We start from the raw sequence: 26841 nt of genomic DNA, 5'->3' as shown, positions 1-26841 counted from the left end.
AAAAATACGAGAGTAATCACAAGTCATATCTCAAACTCGAACCTGTCAAAGATATTTGCATCTCAGCTAGTGACATGCATTCAAATTCAGTAACAAATATGATAAAAATCTCTTCACAACTTTTTACTTTCACGCAGGACAGAAGAAATAAATGCTTAATAATTTTCTAATCCAAATTAAAGTTTTGCTTCGCTTGCAACGAATGGAAAAAAAAAACAAATCGAACTTTGTATCTTTGGTTAGAACAATTTATCTGTCTGGCTGCTCTGTGGCATTGTGTGGCTAAAGCTCAGAGGAATGAAACGTCGGGAGCAGGAAACGTTTTCTCTCTGTGGTTTTACGCTGGATAACGACAACAACTTTGCTCTGACATCGTCCAGCCAAAAAACTGAAATGAAAGTAATATTTCAAAAGCGGAAATGTTTTGCCAGTATTGAATCGGAAGGACACAACCAGGAACATTCTCTTTCCCATTGCTCTTTGCCAAAAACTGCACTCACTGTGTGCGTCTCTGTGGATGAATTTGTGATTTGTAACTACTACGAATCGATATTTAATTAAAAGAACCATTTAGTAAGATGTATTTTTTTATACCTTTAACTGATAATTTACAAGTACGAATGATAAACAGAAATATAATAAAATATTTAAATAGAAAAAAAGTCACATTTGCTTGTGACGGATTCAACAAAAGTTTTTGATGTTTTCCCGAACTTGACTGCAAAAAAACAATGCAAGTTAAATTGCATGTCAAATGCGAGTATGTGAATGCGATTTCAACTTGCTGCACCTGAAAACATCATCACAAGCGGAAACGGAAGTCCACGAGAAACACAAAGTGAGAGGGGAAAAATACATTTGCGCATATTTGTTTACACAAACTGAACAAGTTCTGCAATAGATTGATGCATAAACTGAACTTTTGCTTATGCAGGAAACGAGTTTGATATTTTACGAACTATTATAGATTTATTTTAAAGATGGTTTACAGAAACATTGCCACCTTAAGCACGCATTAGTCAAACCTAAGTCGAAGTTGGTTTATTTACGCATCCAATTGAATTTTTATATGCCTGGCTTAACTTTTAGGTTGTTTTTGGCTATTTGGGCGCAAGGTGAAAGCAACCTGAGCGAAACCCTTTAAATATTTAGTAACCAACCCAGCGACAAACAACAAACAAACAAACAACGGACGATGCTACAGAGCTGTGTGTCAACACAATCAGCATAATAACTGAGGGTCACAGCAGTCCCAAGGGCTGCAATAAAAGTGGATTAAATGCAAATATGTGTGGGCTTGTTTTGGGGCCATTCTCTGTTTGGCCTTTGAGATTATGACCTCTACACACAATACAATCGCGGTCGACACAGCCATTCCCCCAATACACATTGATCCCTTTAGGAAGGCATGTATAGAAGGGCAGTGTGAAAATCAAAGTTCGCAATGTGCACAAAAGCAAATTAGCTATCGAAAGTGATAACACTTAATACACTTTTACAATTGTAAAAATTAGTTTTCATTTGGAGTAAACTATTACAAGTTATCTATTAATAAGAGAACAATATTCTAATTATACCCGCTACCCATATTATATGGTAACTTTCTTCCTGCAGGAAATGTATGTAACAGGAAGCAACCCCGACCCTATAAAGTATATATTATATATTCTTCATCTGCGTAGTTTTGGGTCAGACAATTATAACTATAGTCTTTAATATTTAATTGCGATCAGATAAAAATTTGTAGAAGTTATATAAGAAATACTTTTGCATAGGGAAAATGCCTTCTAACTACGGGTCTTAGTAGCTTCGACTGATAACCTGGTATATTTTGTATTCTGTGGTATATTATATTTAGAATGTAGTACTACATCCGAATATTTAACAACTTTTGTGTATATTAATTTAGTATATTTCAAAATTAATACCACACTGAATTACATTGCATGTTAAGTTGGAATAAATTCTCAAAATTGCAAACAATAAAGCGTTGTTTTAGTTTCTACCTTTCGCTCAATTGAAAGTACATCTAAAACTGAAAATGTCGAATTTGAAATGAAGTCCATAGCTGACAGCTTTAACGCCAATGTTTGTGCAAGTCTCAAATGGCAATTTGATGTCTAACTTGAATTGACTAACTTGAAGTGTTGTCCCACTTGATTTTCCACTCAATAGTTTCAATCTAATGTGAGTACTCAAAGTCATCTTAGGTTTAATGGCGCACACTGGAAGTGCATCTTAAATTTTATCTTTGTTTTTCGCTTCAAAAGTGCAGCATCAGATTAATTTAAACTGTTAGTTGGACTTGGCGAATCGAGAGCTCGCAGACACTCATAACTATCATTGTTAGTGCCTCTAGCTGGTCATATTGTTTCAATACTCTCTCGTTTCAATGAGACGTAGGCTGCTAGCTCGACAATTGCCTTAACTGCATGTGAGCGAGAAAAAACTGTCATAAAAAACTGTAGCTAACTTTGCTTACCTCGAATACTCCATTTATCAGCCAGTGTCGAGTTGCTGAATGGGCGTTTTGTCGTTGAATGCAAGCTAAACCGGAAACAAATGGTATTTCGTTGCAGTTGTCTTTTTTGTTTTCTTTTTTAGATTCGGGTTATTCAAAGTGTAATTACGCAAAGTGCAAATAACGAAGTAGATATTCTCGCTTTCTCATCTCTGCAATTGCAATTCAATTTATACGCATGATAAGCCCAACTTTGTTAAACCTGAAATCAGAGAAAGAAATTGGGATAAAATCAAAGTGAAAGTCATTTGTAATTGGCTCAAGAAAATGAGCAACAATTGTGCGAAAAGCCTCAACGATTGTGGTTAATAACGATATAGAGTAAAAGGAGATTTCCCAAACTCGATTTCCATTTGTCCTAACAAACCACTTACAAACAAAGGGAAGCCTAGTCAGCTTAGGCCCAAAAGTCAAGGTATTGTTTGCAACGTAAAAAAAAGAAAGAAAGAAAAAAAAACTCATATTGCTGACCAACAAACAAAGTTGGCACACAGCAACCTTTGACTTTCGATTCTTGCTTTACTGCCGTTTATACGGTTTCAATTAGAAATTAAAACAATTTTCCATTTCCTTTGATTAGCAATGCTTGAAATGTTCAACAAACAATTTTGGGCCTGCACTTTTAACGGTTCACTTAATTGTAAATGAAAAACAGGCATCAAGTTGTTTCTAGGAAAACAAGTTAAACAGAACTTAAAGCTATAAGTTGCAGCATTTATTTGATTTATCTCTTTTGTATTTTCATATTTCGCTGGATTTTCAACTACTTTTTTCGCTTATCTCAGCTTGAATTGTTAAGCCAAATGTGCAACTGTCAGACTAGCAATTAAACCTTTATCAGCACTCACTTTGGCGATAAATGCGGTTAATGCTTGTCATTTAAAGGCCAACAAATGTATTCACATATTAATATTTAAGTACGGATAAATATAATATATAATATAATTTTTTTGTTGGTTAATAAATTCAACTCATCAACTTTCAAGAACGCAACACAAAAGAATTATCGTATTTTAATTTCATATAAATATCATTCTGAGATACTATGAATAAATAATATTCAAGTATCACTTTTATCAATTAAAATATATCGATGGAAAAATGTTTCATTATAGTATTTTCAACTTCCCATTTTTCGGACTGATTTTATATATATAAGGAAATATGTAAAGCATTGGAATGTTTGGTATGCAAGTTTAAGGTGTGATTAATGGGTGTGATGGTAGATCAAGTTCAGATAGATCTAAGGCTTTCTATGGCTTCGTATACGTTGTTGTTAAGTCTGGTCACTCTCTCTCTCTCTCTCTCGATTTAGGTGTAATGTGAGACTGGCACGTGTGTTCAATAAAAGATAAATGATAATTATGAGATACAAAAGCTGCGTTGCATCCATCAGAACTAAATACTGGACGCCAGAACCATGAGCAAAGTGACTTGCTTGAGGATGACGCTGGATCTTCGAAATACATTTATTAATTCAAATTAATATTATTATATAATTTTTCTGATTTTCAATACATATTAATCTTCAAGTCTGTACAATGCAATGAAACATATTTTCAATGACAGTACTTTATATTATTGTCTTATAATTTTAATTACAATTTTTCTGACTGACTAACATTTGTTGAATGCTGTGATCTAATGCATCAATAGAAGTTCGATTTACTACCAGCTAATACTTAATTAGTGCAGTTGGAACTACAAAGCAATACACATTCTAGGTGTCAAATAGAGGCGTTAATTAGGTAGCTTATTAACTGATTCACACCTTTTGATTCACAGCAGGTATAAATCACTCTGTGAGAGCAATGTATATCAGTTTTCAGCGTGCAATTTTCACTTGAGAACAAACACTGCAGACATAAATTTCAACGCATATCCCTGCAAATGTGCCGTGAAATCGATTGACCCCGCCTGAAGGCAGTTAATGGCCATCCATCTTTATGATTGATGTGGCTTGAGGCTGAATAGATGACTTGTGGTTGGTGGATGAGGGTGTAAATAACTTATTATCTTTGGCTTTATTTGCTGACCTTTTAACATTGAACTAAGCTTTAATAAGTTCGTGCAAAGTTTTCTCACATTTAATGAACATAATTTAATTATTAATAAATAATTTGCATGTAATTAACTTTCACTGCTGTTACTGCTTGTATTGACAATGCGCGTAATTATCAACACAACAAACACACACATACTACACATACAATAATTTTATTACGAGTGCACATTAAATAAATTAAAGCGCTGACATTAATGGCAAATAAGTTAATTTATTACTGCGCAAAATCAATTATTATTTACACAATTTACGCATGATCTAAATGAGAAATACACAATGCAAATAATTTATTTAAAAACTGCATTTTGCGTAAAAACCAATTCAAAATGAATGTTTGACATTTTAAATGGAATTTAACTCGCGACCCTTTCTCTAAAGTATATAACTGAGAGAGTAGAGCAACAATTTGAATTCGCAAAAGAAAGGAGAGCAGCACAAATTATACAGTCCAAGGTTTAAATTGCACATTGCACATTGCCGCATTGCAATTGAATTAATTAAATTGAAAATACATTTTTTTTACTTCACTTCTGTTGCATTCTTCGCTGTCTTTTACATGCAAATTTATTGGCGTTCTGTTCGCACATAAAATGAATATTAAGATAACCCCTTTTTAATTTGCCAGCTTACAAAAGTTGACTGCGGAAACGTTAACGAGTAAACGTGTGAATGAATGGGGAACGCTAAGGGCAAAAATCTTTAGTTAAACACAAAGAGGAATTATATCAATTAAAATAAAAATAAAATAATGAAAACTGCTTAAGGTATAGGAATGCTTTATGATCAATCTTAATCTTTTAATCTTTTTAAATATTTGAAAACCAAGGCTAAATGCTTATTTTTCTATTACACTTGATGAATTTTTAAAGTGTAAAATAAAAATAATGGCACAAAATCTTTAATGAAACTCAGAAATTTGAATAATGAAGTGATAAAAGCTAACTATAAACAAATAATCAAATTTATTATTTTTTTAAATATAGGCAATCAAAAAATAAATCCAACTTTTTTATCGCGGGCAAACATTTTTTGCTGAACACAAAGATAAATTTTATTAATTAAAACAAAAACGCTTAAGCCATGAAAGCTGGTTATTTTTTTATATTATTTTGATCTAATCTACGACTGTTAAATGTTTGCAAACAAAAATCTAAGCAACTATTTTACTACAGTTGCTGCTCAAATTAGACGCAGCATTTGTTTAGCTTAATTTGGGAATTCAGCTACAGCATAGTAAATAAACTAAGTTAATTAGCAAATTCTCAAAACTTTAGCAGCACATAAAACTAGACTTCATAAAAAGTTTAACGAAATCTCAAAGCAACTTTTGGGCAAAAAAAATCACAGCTTTTTAATAATTTTTGGCATTTTTCCGCAAAGTTCCCAAAACAGTTCTCGACTAGTTCTCAATGAATGAATAAACAAACTATTTAAATACAAGTCCATCTGAATTCTATTTGAAAATTGGAAACTGTGACTGATTAAATCTTAGTCGTAATACTTGGGCTAATTATGAAAACTTTGAGCTGTCATTTTAATTGCAGCTGCTCATTTTGCACAAAAAGCTCATTAAAATAAGCCTTGGCGAAAATTTGTTGAGAAGCGAAGTTTTTGCGCCAAAAAACTTTAACACCTTCCAAAGGTGCAGCAGAAGCTGTCACAGGTCACAGGCATTTTCCAAGCATTTTCAAATTCCACATGACTTCACTCTCAACAGCTGGCAAAGGTAGCAAAAGAGAGCGAGAGCTAAAGTTTTTCATCTTTGCTCAAGTTTTTGATGTCATCCTCAGGCCGCAGTGTGTTAGTTTTTTTGATGACAAATTTACAGGGCAGTTGTTAAAATTATGCAAATGTTGCCAGCCAGCCTGAAGTTGCTCTTCTTTCTTCTTTGGGGAATTTTTAACAACTATGCAATAAAAGAGAATTCATCAAGATTCAATTACCCGATGCGTTGGTCCATAAAAATATTGCAGTATTCGTATTTCAACCACATGACTCACGCACAACTTTTTGTGGAAATTTTTAGGTTTCAAGCAGGTGACAGCGACAGTCTGAGGTAATCCCGACTTTACGACTTTGTGGGGAATATTTCCACAGCTGCTTTCAGCTCTCTCTTTCTCTCTCTCTTTGAGATTCTTTTGACTTTCCATTTAGTGGAGCGCTTATGTTGGCCACAAGTTTGAAATGGCTTTCGGCTCTTGGCACGTATCGTCCACGTGACGCTATCTCACTTGAGAGAGTGGCAGTCACATTTGACCAGCATAAAAAAGTAGTTGACTACGTTGCGTATACTTGATTGCAGCGTAAACTTTGGATGAAAATGTCATTGCCTAATTGCGACGGAGTTTGATCCGGAAATGCATTCGAAAAGAGTTTTTGTTGATGGCATCGACGAAGCCTGGCCGAAACTCAATCAGCCAAATGCTTCCCTTTTGGCCATTAGCATTAATATTTCAATACCTCGAACTGCAAATTTTGAGAGAGAGCGTAGGCATAACATGTGAATTGGTGTACTTGTCAGCTGCTGCCAGATTTACGTGTTGTGCCTCGTTTTGTGGCAGCTTCAGCAAAAAAACCAAAAGAAGCTCAAATTTTATCCCGTCTGGGTGTGTTTTTCATAAACAACTTACTCCCAAACACACACACACAGCTCTTGAATGGGGGCAGCGAATGGGAGTCTGCTCATAAATTTGCATGTGAAATTTCGGATGGAGGCGATGGAGACTGCCTTCCTTCAAAGGACTCCCTTGAATGCAACATATTGTTGTTGTTGCCGTTGCTGTTTCAGTTGTTTTGTTGTAATTGTAGTTCTAGTTGTGTTGTATGTGCAAAGTTTTGCCGAATTTATTATGAATTGTAGTTGTAGTTGTAGCTTGTGCTGCATAAATTATTGTTATTAATTTACAAAACTGTTGCCAGAGCTCTCACAATTGAAATACGAGTACGACGAGTGTGTAACACACTCTGTGTTGAAGGAGCGAAAGGACATTCGGCGAGTTGGTTTTGGCATTTTTATGTAGTTACTTGTCGCACGGTTTTGTGCTATTATGAGTTTCCTGGCCGAAAACTTATCACGATTAGCAGTTAGCAGTTGACAGTTTCTTGTTCCGTTGCGTTCCGTTCATGTCCATTTGCCGTGCCTTTCAATTTCCACTTCCTTTTCTCATGAAACTTCATTTGCACACCATTTCCGCCTGGCAAATGAAGAATGACATTAACCATTTATGCTTTGACCCCCCTCTCTCTCTCTCTCTCTACCTCTGCCTTCCTTCAATTTACGCAGCTAGCAACTTCCTCCTTATTCTCGACTAGAAAAAGCAAAAAAAAAGGACACTAATGGCATTTACTAAGTAAGGAGGGGAGTCGAGTCGACATTTTGTCTATTTCCATTCATTTGCTAACACATGACATGCTCAACGCAATTTTACTTTAAACTCTGCATCGAATTTTGCTCTGATGTTCATGCATGTTTGTTTCTAAAGAGTGTTCATAAATTTAAAGAAGTTGCGCTTCGTATCTTGACACTGCATCTATCCGCCTTATTTAACAGATTTTCCCTACAAATTGCAAACTCATTTTCCATTTCACACTTGGCTGCAGTAAGCGAAGAAGGCATGCATAAGCAAAGTCTAGTGCAACAGAGTTGTAAAAGCACTGACAACACTCCAACAACAACTACAACAACAAAAACAAATGCTTGTCTCTGGTGGCAAAGTTGCAGCAGCAGTCGTTAAAGCTGAATGTGTGACATTAACTTGATCTTTACACGTCAAGCTGTTGCTTGAAAGAAAGGAGCAGAATTTTGTATAGAATGCAGAAGTGATTTAATAAACAACCTTAACGATTGTTCATCAATTCTCATTTCTGCAAACTCATTTAGATATTTAAAAAGCAAACTCGATGACCGTTCATCCATTTCCATTTTTGCAAAATCAATTAGAAATTCATTACAATAATGTAGGCCAACAAAAACTCGTTCTAATTTCCGTGCCATATTTAAAAAATGACAAGACAATTGCTGCAGCAAAAGGAAGCAAAACAAAAGAAGTTGAAGAGGAATGATAATTAATTGCAATTGTACTTGCAAAAAACAGCAGAATAATTGTGCACTTAAATCATATTTCTAATTTTAATAATAGTTGAGGAAGAATGATAATTAATTGCGAAAAATTGCATAACAAATGTACACTTGAATTATATTTCTAATTTCAAATGAATGTGAAGTAATTGTTAATTAAGTTCTACACACTCTTCAGCTTAGAAGTGAAACATGATGTCGACGTTTTCATCCAGGTGTATTTACCACATGTATTAAATACGTATCTGTGTGTGTGTGTCTGCTGCTTGTCAGCTCATTATTAGCTCTTTGTTTGGTCTTGTTGATGGCGACAGGCGCTAATTGAAAATGTGTTTTTAAGACCCATTTGAGTCCCAACAGCAGACTCATTACACATATGGATGGGGATTAATAACGGTAACGATGACGGTGTCGTTGACTGTGCCACAGACTGTGCCACATTCATACGTCCACATCCATATTGATTAAAAAGCGTCAACCAGTCTTCCATCTAATCCCTTCATAACAAAACAATAGCAAGAGCACACATTTGTGGGCAAAATTTAATAATACTTCAATGTGTATGCAAACAGGGTATTATCTAGACGCAGTACAGAGAAGTACTTGCTGTTTGATTTAAATATGTGTACGGAATTAAACGATATTTCGTGTTAAATGAGGCCTTTTGTATACTTAACTGAATGCTCAAGCTCAGCACGCGTCACGTCCATTTGAGTCGTAAAATCTGAGCACACATAAAACTTAAGCAAAAACCCGCTTTTCGGGGTGTCAAACTACTGTCGAAATAAAAGGGTCAACATTGTGATTTGATGTTAGAGCGAAGAAGCGTCTCTGTTCCATTTGGCATCTTAGCTGGTTGGGCACAAAAAAACAACAAGTTTCTCTAGCAGCTTACTTAACGTCCCAAAAGTGAATTGCAACACGATATGTTGGCGAGTACACAAGTCTCTGTTTGTATGTGTGTGTGGATGTATGTCTGTAATTCAATAGTTACATTCTGTAAGTGCTCTGATGCGTAAAGTTCGAGACGAAGGCACCCAACCACCCAAGTCCAAAGTACAAAGCACCTAAACTAACCATGAGTTCGCCACCATCTTTCAGCATGGCTCTTAGTGTCAGTCATGCTGGATTAAGCAATTGAATTTGGATTAAATTTGCATGTGTGAGCATGTATTTGTTAAGCCCGCTTAGAAAGGGTGATGCTAGATATTCACGGTATTATTATATCATTATTAAACTAAGACAAACTAATTAAATGATATAGTTAATTAAATGATATAGTTTAAGGAATTCATTTCAAATAAATGATTTATGATTTGCCAAGCAGCTTAATTCTTCAATAAAGGATATATAATGAGTTTTATATTGTATCAAACTATACTCAGCAAAGAAAAGACTCAAGATGCCTACAAATCACATAGGCGAAGATGTTGGTTACAAAGTACACAAGCAAAGTTTCTATATAATGAACAAAATATGACTGACAGCTCATTAGCTGTCTCAAAAATCTGATATTGTATCAACTCAACTGTCTAAGCTTATTTTTAATAACAAGGAGCAGAATAAGGCAGCTGGGAAACTCTTAAGTTCACCTGTTGACATGTTCGTACAATTGTCAAGAAATTGTTTTCAAGCCTGTTAAATAATTTCCCAAGTTTTAGTAACATGCAAAAGAAGTCCTTAAATTTAGTTCATACCAAAAGCGGTTCGATTGCGAATTGTTGCAATCAAGAACAAATCGAAACATCCCTCAAAAGTTCCCCATTTAGATCAAGCTGTAATCTCTTTAACAGCGCAACTTGTTCGCATCAGAAATAGACGGAAATTATCTGAGGTAATTTCCCAATAAAGTCAGAACATACATTCCACATTTAGTTCACACAGGAATATGTTAGAATTGCTTGCAACTTGTTGCAACGAAGACTGAATTAAAATTTCCTCTTTACCTCATACAAGAAACTATTTGAAGAGCAATTTAGTTGTCTACTAAATAAACACAATATAAATTCAGTAATATTTTTGTGGAAATTATCAATAAAAATATCCTATTTGATTATAAATTATTATAATAATTATTATTCTAAGCTTTGATACTACAATTGTCCTATTGGTCATTTCCCAATTTCATATTTCTTTCGCTCTGTTAAGCCTATGCTGTGCAGTGTTGCCAGTTTAGCAATTTTATGGCTAGTTCTAGCCATTTTGAAAGGCCGAATGCTAGAAAAATTAAGAAATTGCTACTAGCTATAAATCTAGCTACTTTAAAATATACTTCAGCTATTTTCGGCAATTTTCTCGAACCCGTGATTTAGGTCTGTGAAAATTACCAGTTACAGCGAAAATACTCTAAGTGACTTGAGTGAAAATACTTATCGAACAGTGATTTCTACTTTTGACCATCACTGCTTTGTGTGTTTCATCTCTAGTTTGTGGTGTACATTAAGTGACGCAAAAAAAGTGATGCAAAAATGCCTAAAGTGCTTTATACGCAAAAGTTTCGCGATGCTTGGATGCAGGCTAGTGAGTTCAAGTCCTGGATCCGGAAGGATGAGACGGATTTGTCAAAAGCTTACTGTAGCTACTGCAAATGCAGTATTAAAGCGAAAATATTCGATTTAAGGGCTCATGCTGAGACGAAGAAGCACATTTCGGCATCGAGTTGCTTCAGTCAAACCAACAAAATTTCGTATTATTAATATTCCTCTTTTTACATACGGCCTGCGCAGAAATGGAAAATGCTGCCACGATTATGAAGTGCCAACAAAATTTTTAAAAATGATGGCCGAAAATGAAAAATATAACAATGAAGACAGTGAAGATGTAGATTTAATAAAATCATTATTGGACATTTAAATTAAAATTCAATTTTTTGGTTATTTTGGGGTAATTTGGTTATTTTTTGGGGTAACAAAATGTTAGCCATTTTTTCAGCCATTTTTACAAACAAATTTGCTATTTTCAGCTAGTTTTTTTCGTAAATCTGGCATTATTTTTTGTTCAAGACCTGGCAACACTGATGCTGTGCACTTCAACAGAAGTTCTAAATTTCCATCACACGCTAATTTTGTTGCAGAGATATTTTAGTGCGCTAACATGTTCGATGGCATGCTTGAAATATCCCGCTTATAATTTCCCCATGTAACCAGACGCAACACTTCTGTTAATTGCATGTCGAGATACATAAGCAACTAACACGAATGCTTCATCTTTAGTTCATACTTGAATTACAAAGTGAACGGTTTGCTTGGCGGTGACAATAGCAATTAACCGAATCAGTGTTACGAAAATTACGCACTAAATAACTAAGTAAATAATCTTTTGAAACAAGCGCGATTATGTCTCCGTAGTAAACACAAAATAGTGAATTATAGAAAACAATTACAAGTTTATAATGAGCAAATGCTAGAAAATATATGCTGAAAACCTAAAGAAAGACGTTAAGTCACTTTAAATCAAAATAAGTGAACTGAAAAGATTTCAAGTCAATCACCATTAAAAAGTGACAACAAGTATCGCTACTCAGCAAGTTACGTGAATTGTGAAAGATATTTACTTCAAAAGCAACTGTCAACATCAAGCAGTGAACAAAGTCACAGATTGACACATCAAAGAATGTGAATGTGAGTTAAATAAAAATGTTGATAAATAAATAATATTATACACACACGAATACCCCTGTAAGTATGCAATGCGCGATTAACTCGTATATGCTGACATAAATACTCATACGCCGCGTGGGCCACATAATCGAAAAAGCGTCCACAGCAAAAACGATGCTTTTGAAAATGTAACCAAATAATGCATAATGCGGACTTTGTGCAACATTGTGCGATACTGATACTATTGTGTGCCAGTGCGTAAAAGTGCTGACCATATTTGCGAATGGGGAGTGTTTTGATATTTGCTTTTTTGAAATGCAATTTTAAATATTAGTCAGTAAATTCAGTGCCTGAAATTTGTGCATTTAGTATGCTGTACAAATGTTTCTAGTTATATTTCCAACTTAACTGAATTGTGGACAACATTATTTTCAATTGAAAGCATAGCACTATAAATCTTAATGCTGACCTGTCTGCTCATTCATTTATTTAAGATCTTTTGTGCTGCGCATAGAATTTTTACCGACAATAAAATGACAACGTAAAATTGAATTGTGTGCTTTTTCTTCCCCACTTTTCTACATTTTCTTGAGACAGGGACAAACTGTGAAAATGTAGTTAAAAGTACAATTAGTGACAGCTCCATTAAGAGCTTATAAATATTGCAGATTTAACAACGGACTAGACAAACTCAATGGAAATTCTAGAGCTTTTATTAGCACTTTGCTCCCCTTGTGGCAAGACAAAAGAAAATCGTAAAAAAATGCTAATTAAATCTAATGCAAATGTTGATTTTACAAGGACTTGTGCAACAACTTTGAACAAGACACAGTCGTGGGAACATAGAACAATAGAAATGCCAATTGTGGAGTAGTTTTGTTGATTGAAAGAAACACAATTTTTAGGAATTAGCATTTACAACAGGGTCAAAAGTCAAGTGCATTCTCGTAGTTCAAGTTGCAGAAAAGAAATTCCCAGACCGCAACTTATGGATATAAAAATATTTAACTTTTATTGCTCGACTTACCACACACAACATTTTTGTATTTTCCTCCTCCTTGTGTCATTCCCAAAAGCAAAAGCCGTGCAATTTGCAGTCGTTATTGTCATTTGTTTGCTGATTGTTGTTGTTTGTTGTCGTTGCTGCTGTTTCTGCTGCTTTTGCTGCTGCTTGTTGACAACATCGTCAACAAAAGTTTACTTTTATCTGTTTTATGCTAATAGATTTGCGAATCTTGCAGCAGCTGCTATTGTTCAATCTTGTCACTGGGACTTCTACTGAAAGTAGAGCAAAAGTTACAAAAAAAATGCATGAAAAATTATTCAATGTGCAAAAGCTTAAATTATTCAATGTACCAGAAATTTAGCAAAACAGGAAAACATGAAAACAACATTTACCTATCTTCACAATTAAGGGAAAGGAAATGAGAAAAATCGAATATGGAAAATTGTTGCGAAAAACTTTCACTGATGAATTATGTTTAGCAAAGTGTTTTGGGCGTTTTTCCCACACGCGAAAAGTTTTCCAAAAAAAAGTATAATAGCTGTATATTCATCGCGTATTCATAAAGTCTCGACAAAGTTATTTGCCATAAATATGTTATGCCTAAGACAAGCACTCAAGTGCCAATATCAATATCAATATGACGCTCACAGCTGTCTGGTTTCCTATTACGATTTTCCATACTCATAGACTGAAGTGTTTCGATTTCCATGCAGACTGTGCTATTGATTGATTTTCTGCTTCTACAGAAGCGTGAAGTTACTTGAAGGCGTCGCTAATGCCATTTATGCGGCATAAAATGTGTACAAAATTCCTATTGTTCAGCCAGTCGTCCAAATGGGAAAATATTGAAAAAAAAAAATGGTTGAGAAGGGATAAGGATAAGGGACTGCGATTTGTAGCCTTAATTCTACTCAGCTGTTGTTGTGTTGTCAATATTCAAATTGAAAATATTTCATGTGACAAGTTAAGAGAAATGTATACCAGAGGCATGATAGGAATTTTAATAAGTTACTGTCTATATGATTGCTTTGATATTCCTTGTACGCAGGAAGATTATGGCACATTTACTTGGTAAGCATGAGAAAATCTACTGTGGGAGAAACAGAGAATAAGACTGAATATCTACATTGAGATTTTCAAATTAGCCTCTTTCAGCAGTTTTCAATTGTCATTCAAAATATTTACCGTCTATATGATTGCTTTAATTTTTTTTCAGCGGCAACTTAAATGTAAAAGATTATAAACATGAACAAAAGTTTAGCTCCAGAAAATTTTGTGACAATCTATAACTGAATATCTATATTCAGATTTCGACAAAAACTTATTATCTCAACAATTAATCAAAATATTTACTGCCTATATGATTTTTGTTAAATTAAAGTATGGCTCATTTACTGTGGTAAATACAGAACATAAAGCGTAATATCTAACATATATTCAGATTTTCATATTAACTTTTCATCTCTGATGAGAAGTTTGTTGAAAAGTATTGAAATTTTTACATAAGCTTCTCATCTCTCAATACTTTCAACCCAATTGTAATTCAAAGTATTTACTGTCTATATGTTTGCTTTAGTTTTTTTCCTTAAACGTCAAAGATTATGGCACATTTACTTCACAAACTTGAGACAATATGCTGTTCCTAAAACTAAGTAACAATAAAACCCTAGAATAGAATGAAAAATACAGAAAATAACACTATCAATATCTATATTCATATTCTCACAAAAACTCGTCAACTTTTAAACTTATCTCTTTGAATTGCCAATCAAAATATTTACATCATTTGCCATGCAAAACATGAGGAATGAAATCGGAGTACATGTTTAAAAAAGCATACGGAATCAAACTTCTCATTTCCATAAGCAGCTTTTACATCTTTGAGCATATGTGAGTGGAAACACAACACGTTTCGATACACATAAATAAATGTATTTTACATTCTCATAGCTGATGCAGCATTCGTTGCACATGATTTCTTGTCGTTGTATATTTCGCACATTCATGCCTGAGCATATTTAATTTTTAATGGATATATTATCGCAAAAATCTATAGAATGTGTGTGCTTTGTGCCCTGAGAAATTTCCTTCATCGAACTGAATTGCCGCCAGGTAAATGCCTCTGAAGTGCTTTTTGCTGTATGATATTCTTATGAGTGCGCGGCCTGCAGACATCGTTTAATATTTTTGATTATTGATACAGCACTTTTTGCATGCAACGTCAATCAATATGCCAGCAAAAAACTTGAATCTCTCTTTAAACAGTTGAAGTTTTTTGTTGTGCATATAAATTCAATGAGAGGTTGCCGCCTTTGTGGATGAGAGAGCGAAATCTGTGGCCTGATGACTGCTCTAAGTGGTCCCAAAGGCATAATAATGCCAGCCTCCGAGCTGTAGCAATGACTGTCTGTGTGTATGTGTGTGTGTGTCACAGGACGTATGAGTAATGTGCCAGAATTGACCGCAAAAGTCGGGACTTGTTGACGTGTCAGCAGATCATAAACTTTGGCTTTTCTGTTCGTTTTTGTTTTCATTTGTATTTATAGAGAAAGAAAGAACAAAAAAAGCAAATTGTGCCCGAGGCAAGGAAAAAGGAAAATCTGCAATAAGCCGACTTGCCAGCTCAATTCCTCAACAACCGCTTGATTGCATCGGACGAAGAGAAAGGCGAGCACTAGCTACGTGCCTGAAAGCATTCCCATTGGCAACTTTTCACCTGTGCTGCCAATGCCTATGCATTAATCACACGGACACACACATCGGTGGCACATCTTTGCAGCGAGTAGCGCAAAGGAGGCATGACTGTGCCACGAGTTGTGGCATCCATAACGTGACACATGGCGATGTACTTTTATGCCAGCAAGCTCTCGGCCATCGTCTGTGCCACGCGTTGCAAGCAGACCGTTCTACAAAAGTCGCGCGGCCAACGGGATCGCGACAAAGACAAAGACAGAGCCTCAAATCATCAGCGGCCACGTAAACGACATCGACATCACGGCAGCCGAAGCAGAAGACAGAGTAGATGCCCCCAGAGCAGTTCTGACAGCGACTCCAGCATCGAAGAGGATGATTGCTGTCGCCATGGCGAGGAGACAACACCTCAGCATCAGCATCAGCCTCAACCGGATGTGGGCATTTTCTTGCTCAATGCGGAAGCGTCACAGCTCACCAGCTTAGGATTGGGATTGGGAAGTGAGACGACAACAACGACAATGCACTTCCGACGTCGACACAGCGCTGAACAGTTGAGCGCACACGATTTGGAATTAGGTTTTCAACAGTTAAAGGTAACAAAAAACACATGCGAGTATGAATGAGTGATTGACTAACACTCATTTCCATTGCAAATGCACTCACAACAGGTGACAACAGCATCCACCGAGGATGCCAATCAGTATGATGTGCCCAAAAATCCTCACAAACGCCATCAAGCTGATGTCAATTTTGAGGTAATTTAATAACAATTTAAAATATGCATAATGATCATTTGTAATTATCGCATGAACAGAGCTCTGTGCTGGGCGCCGGTGGCATTATGTACATAAATGGACGCATTATTTCCGGACCACTGGACTCATTTCCCGAGATACTCAACCCCAAGAACGTCATCGACTTGGACAAGGTGAGTGCGGAGAAAAAAAAGCTGAATTTGCAAATGTAAAGTACATAAACAAAAGAAAACACAATCACAGCAAATGAAGCTGATGGGATATGTAAACGACAGCTCAAATCGCATACTTTTCACCTAATCCAGCACACATGTGTTTATTTATCTTTGGCAGGAATTTCTATTCTCATTCTTATTATCATCACGTTTATTTTTGCGTCCACATGAGCTGCTGGGCAAACTTCTCGACTCGATAGCCGAGCGCTTAGAGTGCTTGGAATCATTAGTTGTCCTGCTTTCAGAGTGGACAGAGAAATTTCCATACGATTATCGTGACGAGCGGATGATGAATCATGTAAAACATATCGTAGCTAGGTGAGTGAACTAATATCTCCCCCAAGTTTGTAAGTGTAAACAAAATTTTAATTGCAGTTGCTCGGATTCACATCTGGAAGGCGTCGTCTCGCAAGTACTAAGTGCCTTACTTCAACGTTTGACTGATTTAGAGAGACACGAGACAGATCTCCGTGCCTGTCAGAGCAACAGCACCGACAAGGTGAGGCAACTGGCCGTCTCTTTAAATTCGATTTCAATTAAATCAAACTCTCCCTATGACAGCCCGTTGCACCTTTAAACTGTCCCACAGCCACACAATATGCACAGATCTTGTGTCGACTCGAAAAGAAGTTGGCCAAACATATTGGCGCCGAGGAATTTCTGCAATGCAGCAGTATGATTCTGCTGGACAAGCAGGTGAGACACATAGTAAGGGACAGTTAACAATCAGTTGTGTTTAAATTATGCAATATATGTATATACAAATAAACAGAAGAAATGGGACCAACCACCAAGCGCAACGGGTGGACCGCCAGGTGTCCAGGATCCAAAGAAGACCTGTAACCTGGAAACGTATCTCGACTGGTCGTCACGTCTGCGTTTGTTTGTCTGCAATGAGATACTGCAGGTAAGAGAGCACAGCCCATTGTCTGTCTATTTGTCTGTCTGTCTGTGGTCCAAACTACTTCAATTCAAATATGCACAGTTACGTGTTCGCTGATGAACTGACCCCGGGTCATTTCACTACCATTTCCCATTTTCCCACTTCTCGCTCAGCGTGTAATTTATGCCAGCTCGTAACTTTACCATTGACTCGTTCAAGTTTTGTCCTAGTCACGTGGTCAACATATTCTATTGTAACTTCAGTATAATAAACAAATAAACGCACAAACAGACAAACAGCCAACAAATTCAGCTTCTCATTTTTTGCAGTGCTCGGGCATTGAAGAGCGCAGCCGAACTGTCGAACTGTGGAGCGGAGTGGCTCAATATTGTCTGCTCGTGGGCAACTACAACAGCGCAACGGCCATACTCGAGTCACTCGAGTCGCCGCCAATTGCCCGCCTCAAAATTACGGTGAGTAAATGCGGGCTTTATTTGCCAGCAATTTGTTTTTATACCGCGCTTTATACGGATTTTAGTTGTATTGACAATCTGGTATATTTTGCACTCTATTGTATACTTTGCATGTAATAAAATATTTTAATATACCAAATATAACATTTGGTATACTTTTAGTATTTTTCGGTATATTAATTCGGTACATTTTAAAATTTATACAGCACTGTTTTGCTTTCATTAGCGGGTATCTGACAGTGGAGCCTGTGAGATTTATTTGCCTGTAATTTCTTTCTTTTTATATAATATTTTTCTTACTACGAGTATTAATTGCATTGTCTGATAATCTAGTATATTTTGCACTCTATTTAGCTAGTATAGCAAATATAGTCTTCCAATGGATTTCAATATGCCAAACATAGTCTTCGGTATATATTCAGTATTTTTGGTATATTAATTTGGTATATTTTAAAATTGATTTATACTGTTTTGCTTTCATTAGCGGGTGTCTCACAGTTTTCTTTCTTTCTTTTTAAAAGAAAATATTCACATTTTCATTAGCATTATTTGCCATGTTATGACCAGCAGGATTATTCCAGCCATGTTCATTGTTCATCAATAACCACAAGAATCTGCTACCAACAAAATAACGAAAACGAGGCCTTAAAATGAGAATGAAAATAAGGCCACGCCCAAGTAACCAATGTGGCAACAAAACCCATGCTGTGCTCTGATGCATTTTTCATCAAATTTCAGCTCATTTTTTTTTTTGTGTGGCAATCGCACTCGAACTTGGCACGACGCCCGCAACTGTTTTCAATGAAGCGAGTGTCTGACTATAATGATGCATCCATTCCGCAGCATGAATGAATAAAAAGTACACACTACTGTGTTTTTTTTTTGCGTTCATAAATAGTTTTGTAATTAGTTAATGGATTGCCTTTTCTTTGCAAACTCACAACTCTTGGCCAAACTGCCGTCCATCACTTTTGGGCAGCTGTTGAAAATTTTGAGCAATTCATTTGCCTTCACATAACTCAACCTCTCAGTCAACTCACAAAACTCAACTCGTTGCTGCTTTAAATGCCTTTGGCTCATATTTAATTCATTATGGACTGGGCTATACTATATAACTTTACTTTACCATTTTCTTGCATTTTATTTCATCATTTTTTTTTTTGGTTTTTGACGCAAGGCGTAAATTGCACAATATACAAAGGACGAACAAAAAAGTTTTTCAACACAAAAAAGTAAAACTGAAACGGAATTGCATAAATTCGCGGGTTTTTTATTTTACACTTTATGAAACATGAGGTGAGGCGTGGAGAGGGGCGAAGGGGAATCGGCAGGGCGTGGCTTTTACATTGTCTGGCAATTTTTTCCATATTTTTGCACAGTTGCGTTTAATGGCTACTGAAATACTTATGGCTTGCTGTTCAACGATAGCAGTAAATGATACAATGCAAGGAGTTTTCAACAACAAAAAATTAACCATAATTATTATTTTATATTTTTTTAAACATTGAAAAGAATCGCAGCAGCTGAGGGAAAAAATAGAGCTGATGAAATTTACTGAATAAATTATGATTTAGCTGTTTTATTGTTCAAGTCTACTACATTAATTTTATTATGCTATATTACAATATTAAATTTGTCCTTTGTTCTGTAATTACTGCGTCATTTAAAGATTTCATTTCGATAAAATATTATCCAAAAAGAGAAAGAGATAGATAGGAAAAGTGTGAGCAAAGAAGAGCCAAATGTCACGCCATAAAATTCGATGCAAAGCTACAAAATGACGAACATAAAACTCGGAATACAAAACAAAACCATAAACTTTTACAACGCCCTCGAAACAAGTCACAAATAACACAAAAACAAAACGAATTAGAGATTTTTGTCATTTAGATGGGAGGGAAAGAGAAAAAGGGCGAGCGAGATGGAGAAAGTTTGTTCATTTAAGTATTTCGATTTGATTACAGTGGAGCAAGTTACAAGTGACATGTCAACAATTGGACTGCATGCAACGTCATGCCGAAGGACACGGACATTTATGGCAGAAGCAAGCCACAGTCCTAAATGAGCAGCAGCAGCTGAGTCTAAAGACTGATAAGCAGGCTAAGACAGTCGTTTCGATAACAGAGAATCCATCATCATCATCAGCATCATCAGGAGTAGAAGTAGCAGCAGCAGCAGCAATGACGCCCTCGACTTCGACAGAGCAAGTGGACTTGAGTGCGAAAGCCTCAAGTAGTTGCGGTATTGGACAACCAGTTGGCATCCCAGTCGCTTCCGGCTTGAATGCAATGCCTGCTGCTTCAATGGAGCAGCTATCTCATGGCATGCCTGTGGCTGGCAGCAGCAGCAGCAGTAAAGCGGATATAGTTAAGGCAACAACAACAACAACGACAACGACGGCAACCATTTGCGGCAAACCCAACGATTGGGTTGTTATTCCGGTGTTTGCGGATATTGTTAAATTGGCGCTGGCCGAACGCGAAAACTGTTTGCAACTGTGAGTATCTCTCTGTCTCTCTTTTTCTCTTGTCTACCTGTGCACTCTTCTGATCGAATTAAATCGAAAACAAACACAATGAAATATGTATTATCGGGGTGCAGCCCACGTTTCGTATACGCAATATTAAGCATACGTATCTCCTTGTCGAACACAATCGAATTGATTTCCATTTTCACACAGTGTGTGTTTATTTAAGCGCTTCTGCGCGCCGTATAAATTGTTTAAAAGTAGCCAAAAACATTGCCGAAAATATAAACTCGGAGCTGCATTTCCATTGCAGTTTTCGCACCTAATTATACGCTGCATTAAAAGCATAGTTGAAATACTTTTCTCGAGTTAAAGGCAGTCTGTTGTTAACGATTACAATTTAGTTTGAACCAACACAGTGGCTGCAATTTATATGACCTCACTGCCCCATTCATCGATCGAAACCAAAAAACCAGCAAATCATTTATTCAACGATTTTCAATGCCCGACGCTGTCGCATATTCGTATTCGATTTGATATCGACATCAAAATCAAATGATGCGTGTGCGTAAATCGCCTTTTCAATGCGCTAATCAAACTCACAATTGATGTGTCGGGCAGGCGCTGATTTTAATTGCACTTTGAACTTTGCATATGTTCAATGCAGCCAGGCTGCGGGGAATATTTTATCGTTGAGCGCACAGACAATGCACGGCCAAACGCTTTACGAGCAACATGCAATATCGTAGCATATTTTCATCTCTTTCTCTCTCGCTCTCTCTCTCTTTCTCTCTCTCTCTCTCTGTGTGTGTGTATCCTTTGCAGTTTACCAAATGGCCACATCAATATAATTGCCTTCGATCGAATGGCGGCAATTGTTGGTGCTTTCACCAAGCACATGCAGGCAATGAAGGCAACGGCGGTGGCGCCATCTAGCAGCGAGTATGAGCACTTCTGCAGCCATATGCAACAAACTACAAAACTTGGCGAAGCGGGTAAGTAATATTATAAGTCAAACTTTCAACGCGAGACTGCTAGTTTTTTTCTTTTTATTCTATCGTACTTTCCACGTACTTTATCGCATTTTCTCACATTTTTCCCATTTTTCCGTGGCCCTAGTCGGCATTTGAGTGTTTGTTTGTTTGTTTGTTTTGTGCAAAGTTTAAGTGAAACGCGGCCAACTTGCAATGACTTCAAGTGGCCCGGAAAATGCTCGTATATGTGTGTATAAGTGAGTGCCAGAGTGTGCTCGTATATATGAGTATGTGTGTGTGTGTGTAAGTTGCTACTTAAATGCTTTAAATGAAAAATTAAATGTAATGCTGCTGCGGCAGCCCATATTTAACGTCTATGTACGTTCATTCCTCTTCTACAAGTGAGGCAATTAAAATACATACAACAAAAAAAAGCGCAAAAAAAAGGAATTATAAATATTTTGCCCTTATTTTAATTTACACAACGAGAAAGCGGAAAAAATATTATTTCCTTTTTTTTCTGTGAGTTTGGAAGCGAGTTGTGGGCACTATTAAAGGATCCCTTGCAATCATTTTCAATCCCTTGCCATTTTGCCAGGGAATTAATTCAAATTAATAACCGCAATAAAATGGCCAAAACGAACACTTTATGACCACGCAGACCACAAACGGAAGGAATGCTCCATGCAAACTCCAGTTAACACTTGGCCGCAATCTTACTTCGTTTGCTTGTTAACAATAATTAATTTCCGAAAAACCCTTTTGAGTGCTCTTAAATGTATTTGGATAGAGTTGTAAATGCTAAGGAGCATAATAAATATGCTGATAATCTGCAACTTCGTATATTATGCTAAGGACGAACGAGAGCAAATAGCTGTTGGCATTAAGGTGAAAAGAACAACACATTTAACACGACTGAAAGCGACAATTGCGCGATAACAGCGCGAACAAAAAACACCTGCAATAAGTTACACCACATGAAGCAGAAACAAAGTTTTTGAAATCCTTCTTGGAACTGTCAACGACGTCGGCGTAGTTTTTCGCACACTCGCAGAGTCTCAAATACAAATCCAACCACACACAAAGTGGAATGGAAAGCAAGCACACGGTGATGACATCAAAAGTGAAAGAAAGAAAGAAAATATATAGTACGCGTACTTGTAGAAAGAAAAAGCAAAGCTCGGCAGGCAGCGTGCTAAAATGAAAGGTCCACATAGACCGAACTCATTAAAAGCCCAGGAAGCGTGGGATACTTTGAAAAAATTTTCCGCCACAGGCAACAAACAACAAAGTCGTACGTTCGTTCCCAACAAAAAATAGAGAAAAGAAAAGTTGTCTTTGCTGCATCTTGACAGCGACGAGGACCAAGGAAAAGAATGAAAAGTTATGGCTCAGTCTCGTCTCTTTTTGGTTGTTGTTCTTCTTGTGTAGATGTTGCCTGAAAACCTCAAATTGCAAAGGCTCAAAGGCTCTTCGAGGTCTCAGCTGCATCAGCGTGCTTACATGCTACCGAAAAAAGCAAAAAAGAAAAGTTTATTGAAATGCAATGCATGATGTGCAGCTTAATGTGAGGTAAATGCAATTTATGAACTTGTTCAAGAGTCGAAGTGAAGAGAAGAAAAGTGCAAAGCGAAAGCTGACACAACTTTGGCTAAAACTTTCGACTGAAGGCATGTGTCTTGCATAGAAGTGCAAAGTAACAATGAGTATCGAATGTAAAGATGTGTTCACAGCTTCAGACTAGAGATTGATAAACTTTGGCAAATGGCATATTTCGATTTTCAACTGCTTTAAGATTTAAAACCATATATTTTTCGCTGTCTTGGCTAAGCATTTAAAACCAGTTTTGCATCGAACCGCAGAGCTCGAAACTGTCCGCGAACTTTAGGTAAACTTCAAGTGTCCGTCAGTCAGCAACATGAAGGTGGAAGAGAAGTTACCAAAAGTTTATTAATAAGTTGAATGCAGCTATCGCCACTATTCGTTCTTTGCTCGTAGTTTGGCGTCGTCATGTTGCCTGCCCTCTATAAATAAATATTTTTCCACTCAAGTTCTTTACGCTGTGTTATCTAAGTAATTTCGCCTCAGAGCCGAAATTTGAAAAATGCACTTTACACGGATGGATTTTCTCGTGGCATATTGACAAGCTGAGAAGTGGCTTAAAGTATTTGGAAGCAAGCATCGGCTTGGGCTATAACTTTTTAATAGGAAAAAGCCAAGAGTTCTATAGCTAAAATTAAGTTATAGAGAAATATTAGAATTAGATGGATTGAAGCTGTTGTTAGAAAAGAGAGTTGGAAAAATATACATTGTTAAACTAAGCTTCAAGTTCTGCCCCTTCAAAGCTCTTGTTAAAGAATTCTCTTCTGCTAACCAACCCTTTTTATAGTCCACAAATAATGATAATAATAATGAAAAAAAAGAATTTAAAAAATATATTCAGATAGAGGAATCAATAAATAAAATTCACATTTGACTACAAAGCCCTAAAAAATCACAACATTATTCAAATTAATAGCGAAGTAATGACGTCTTGAAGGTCTTGGCATGCAATAATCTCTTCTTTGGAGTTTGAGTTATGCATTTATGAAGACATCGTAGCTTTCAGCCCCCAGCTATTCCCATTTCCTCCATATGCCTAAAAATTCCGCAAAACCAAATTGAAATTTCAATGAGCAGCTTTGACAATGCGAACCGCAAAACACAAATTTTGCGACATTCTATCATCGAAAAATTGGAATCTGCTAAGCAATCAAGTTGCGGTCTAATGCCAAAAAATGTTCCTTTATACTTTAGACGGCAATCTGTTGACCTAACACACACACACACTCATAGACAACACACACAGAGAGAAGGAACCGCTTGTTAGGCTCAACACTCTCAGCATGCGTCAAGTACACAAAACTGTGGGATAAAATATACAAAACCAAAGCAGCAACAACAACAACGAGGCGAAGTTGCACAAAATTTTCATCTCACGAAGAAAAAGAGGAACAAAAAATATTTACCCACACGACTCTATTAAAACTGAACAAGAAAATGTAGAGAGTCTCGCACCATAACCAACAATTTTAATCCCTCCACAAACAAAGGCAACCCTTTCTTTTTTCATTTTTGTAAAAAAAGGAGTGAAGGAAGGGGAAAGGGGCTCGGGCTCGTAAATGTTGATACCACATGTATGTCTGTAATTTTTTTGTGCTCGGCCAGAGAAGAATGCGGGCTTAAATCCTATAAACTCAGAGGGACTGCAGAGAGACAGACACAAGGAGTCGAGTTCAGGAGCAAGTCAAGAGCACATCTGTTGACCAACGACGACGACGACGAAGCCAAGCGCTTTGCAGAATTTTAATGGTCTCATGGTGTGAAGTGGACATGGCTGCCACATTTTGCCACATTTACTCACAACGCACCCAGCACACATCTTTCCATTTTTTTTTTGACCATACTTTGTTTTTTTTTTTTTTTTTGGCCAGCCGCCAGTTTGGTGTAACTTTATTAAACTATGTTGTTGCCTTTTTTTTGCGCACATGTTTGTCTATTAAAATATAACATTCCGGTTACAAGCATCCACTTTGGTTTCTTGTCAGTCTTCTAGGCACTTGAACCCCAAAGCTCAACTTAGGCATAGAATGTCCATAATGAGCTGAGGTCAAGCTGAGTCTTGTTAACCAATGAATGGAAGAGATTTTTTAGGTGAAATGCTTGATCATTTTAAGAAAACATATTCTGCGAAATATTGTCTGTTTTACAGCTTTGAGAAACTGTTCTATAATTGTAGTATCATTATGAACAAGTAAGAAAGCTACAGTCGAGTATGCTCGACTGTTAGATACACGCTACCCATTTTTAATGAAAGCAAAACAGTGCGTTATTTATTTTAAAATATACCTACTTAATACCGCAAAATACTACGAATATCTGGGGTATTGATATAGAACTAAACTCAAAATATACTATAGAGAGCAAATATACCAGATTGTCAGTCAAAGCAACTAAGATCCCAAGTAAGTGGGCGATTTTTGATTGATAGTTCAATACAATCCTTTTTGAACTTAGAGTCTCTTTTAAGAAAACGAAATGCCAACTAGTTTATATACTTTTAACACATCAATAAAAACAATGTTATAATGAAATTGCTTCATAATTTTCTATGTCAAAGTCTTATTAAATATAGTATTTGTATCGTAATAGTATTTAAATTCAAAAACATTTATTTCTCTTCTACTTCCAGACCTTATGATGGCCTCATTCGACTGCGAAGAGCCGAACAATGCTGAGAAGCTCATGTATGATTTGAATTAATGAGAATGAGAGTAAACAAAACTTTTCAGAAAAGCAACAACAACGCATCATGGAGGCCATGGAGGCGTACTTCTAACTCATAGGGCACAGCTGCTGGCTGCTGACTGCTGATTGACTAACTGACTGATTGACAGAGTAAACCCAGCGGGATCCTTATTGATCAGGCGTCTCAAGTCGACTCACTTCCTCCCCGCGGAGGCCTCCGGTAAACGTTTAACGAGCAACGAGCAACGAGCCTCGAGAAAAAACGGCTAAAGTGAGCGGCGTTCAACTGCTCAGATTGATTGAGTCCTGGGATAATAAATATTGTTTAACACATTTTTGTACATTTTGCTAAATAAAGTCATTAAAAAAAGTTGTTGAATATTTGCATTTTTGGTATTAAAGGTTAGCTTTACTTTCCTTTAATATAGATCAACTTTATGCCTAGCTCAACAATTTCATAACTGTGCATATGCTGAACAAATTGTATAATCTTGTCGAAACAAGTCAAAGTTAAAGGAACAAAAACTTGCAAGTCGTCCTCCGGGTTCGCCAGCAAATTTCTTGGAATTTATGGCCAAAACTGAAAGCCAAACGCATATCGCAGTAGTTGCAGTAACAAAAGCCCCAAGTGTCAAAGATGCCTGATGGCAGGATAGGAAGAGGCAAAGAGAGACAACATGCCATAAGGATACTGCACATGAATGTACTATATAGAAATGTGTGAGCGTGTGTTGGTGTTACTGTGAAAGTACTTTCATTGTGCGTGTGTGTGTGTGTGCAAGTAATGTCTTTTGCTAGGCCATGAATTGTGTTACAGTCAGCAG

The 26841-nt window shown here is 36.5% G+C and overlaps 1 protein-coding gene and 1 long non-coding RNA gene across 8 annotated transcripts in view; one reads left to right on the top strand and one right to left on the bottom strand.

Moving 5' to 3' along the window:
• LOC133844177 (uncharacterized) overlaps window positions 1-26841 on the bottom strand; it is a 51107-nt gene that overhangs the window by 18365 nt on the left and 5901 nt on the right. For 3 of the 4 annotated variants that reach the window (XR_009894574.1, XR_009894575.1, XR_009894572.1), the window contains exons 2-3: window positions 13291-13538; window positions 2483-2723 (exon numbers count right to left, since the gene is read on the bottom strand). This is a non-coding gene — a long non-coding RNA (uncharacterized LOC133844177). Of the gene's footprint in view, window positions 1-2482; window positions 2724-13290; window positions 13542-26841 lie in introns of all 4 variants that reach the window. The other variant, XR_009894573.1, reaches the window with a different exon arrangement.
• LOC133844153 (uncharacterized) lies at window positions 11881-26267 on the top strand. Of its 4 annotated transcripts, XM_062278032.1 has the most exons (12): window positions 11881-12345; window positions 15816-16556; window positions 16632-16718; window positions 16778-16891; window positions 17052-17251; window positions 17309-17432; window positions 17495-17629; window positions 17706-17840; window positions 18146-18289; window positions 20254-20786; window positions 21582-21751; window positions 25962-26267. In XM_062278032.1, exons 2-12 carry the CDS (start codon window positions 16107-16109, stop codon window positions 26030-26032), a joined length of 2163 nt encoding a protein of 720 aa, XP_062134016.1. In that variant the 5' UTR covers window positions 11881-12345; window positions 15816-16106; the 3' UTR covers window positions 26033-26267. The 4 variants fall into 4 exon arrangements, with proteins under 4 accessions (XP_062134016.1, XP_062134033.1, XP_062134025.1 ...); XM_062278041.1 differs by lacking the exon at window positions 11881-12345 and having other exon boundaries at window positions 15459-16556; window positions 17709-17840; XM_062278022.1 differs by lacking the exon at window positions 11881-12345 and having other exon boundaries at window positions 15493-16556.

The sequence above is a fragment of the Drosophila sulfurigaster genome, chromosome 2L (assembly GCF_023558435.1).
Source record: "Drosophila sulfurigaster albostrigata strain 15112-1811.04 chromosome 2L, ASM2355843v2, whole genome shotgun sequence".
In the NCBI taxonomy this organism is placed as follows: domain Eukaryota; kingdom Metazoa; phylum Arthropoda; class Insecta; order Diptera; family Drosophilidae; genus Drosophila; species Drosophila sulfurigaster.
This window is presented reverse-complemented; position numbering and strand designations above follow the sequence as displayed.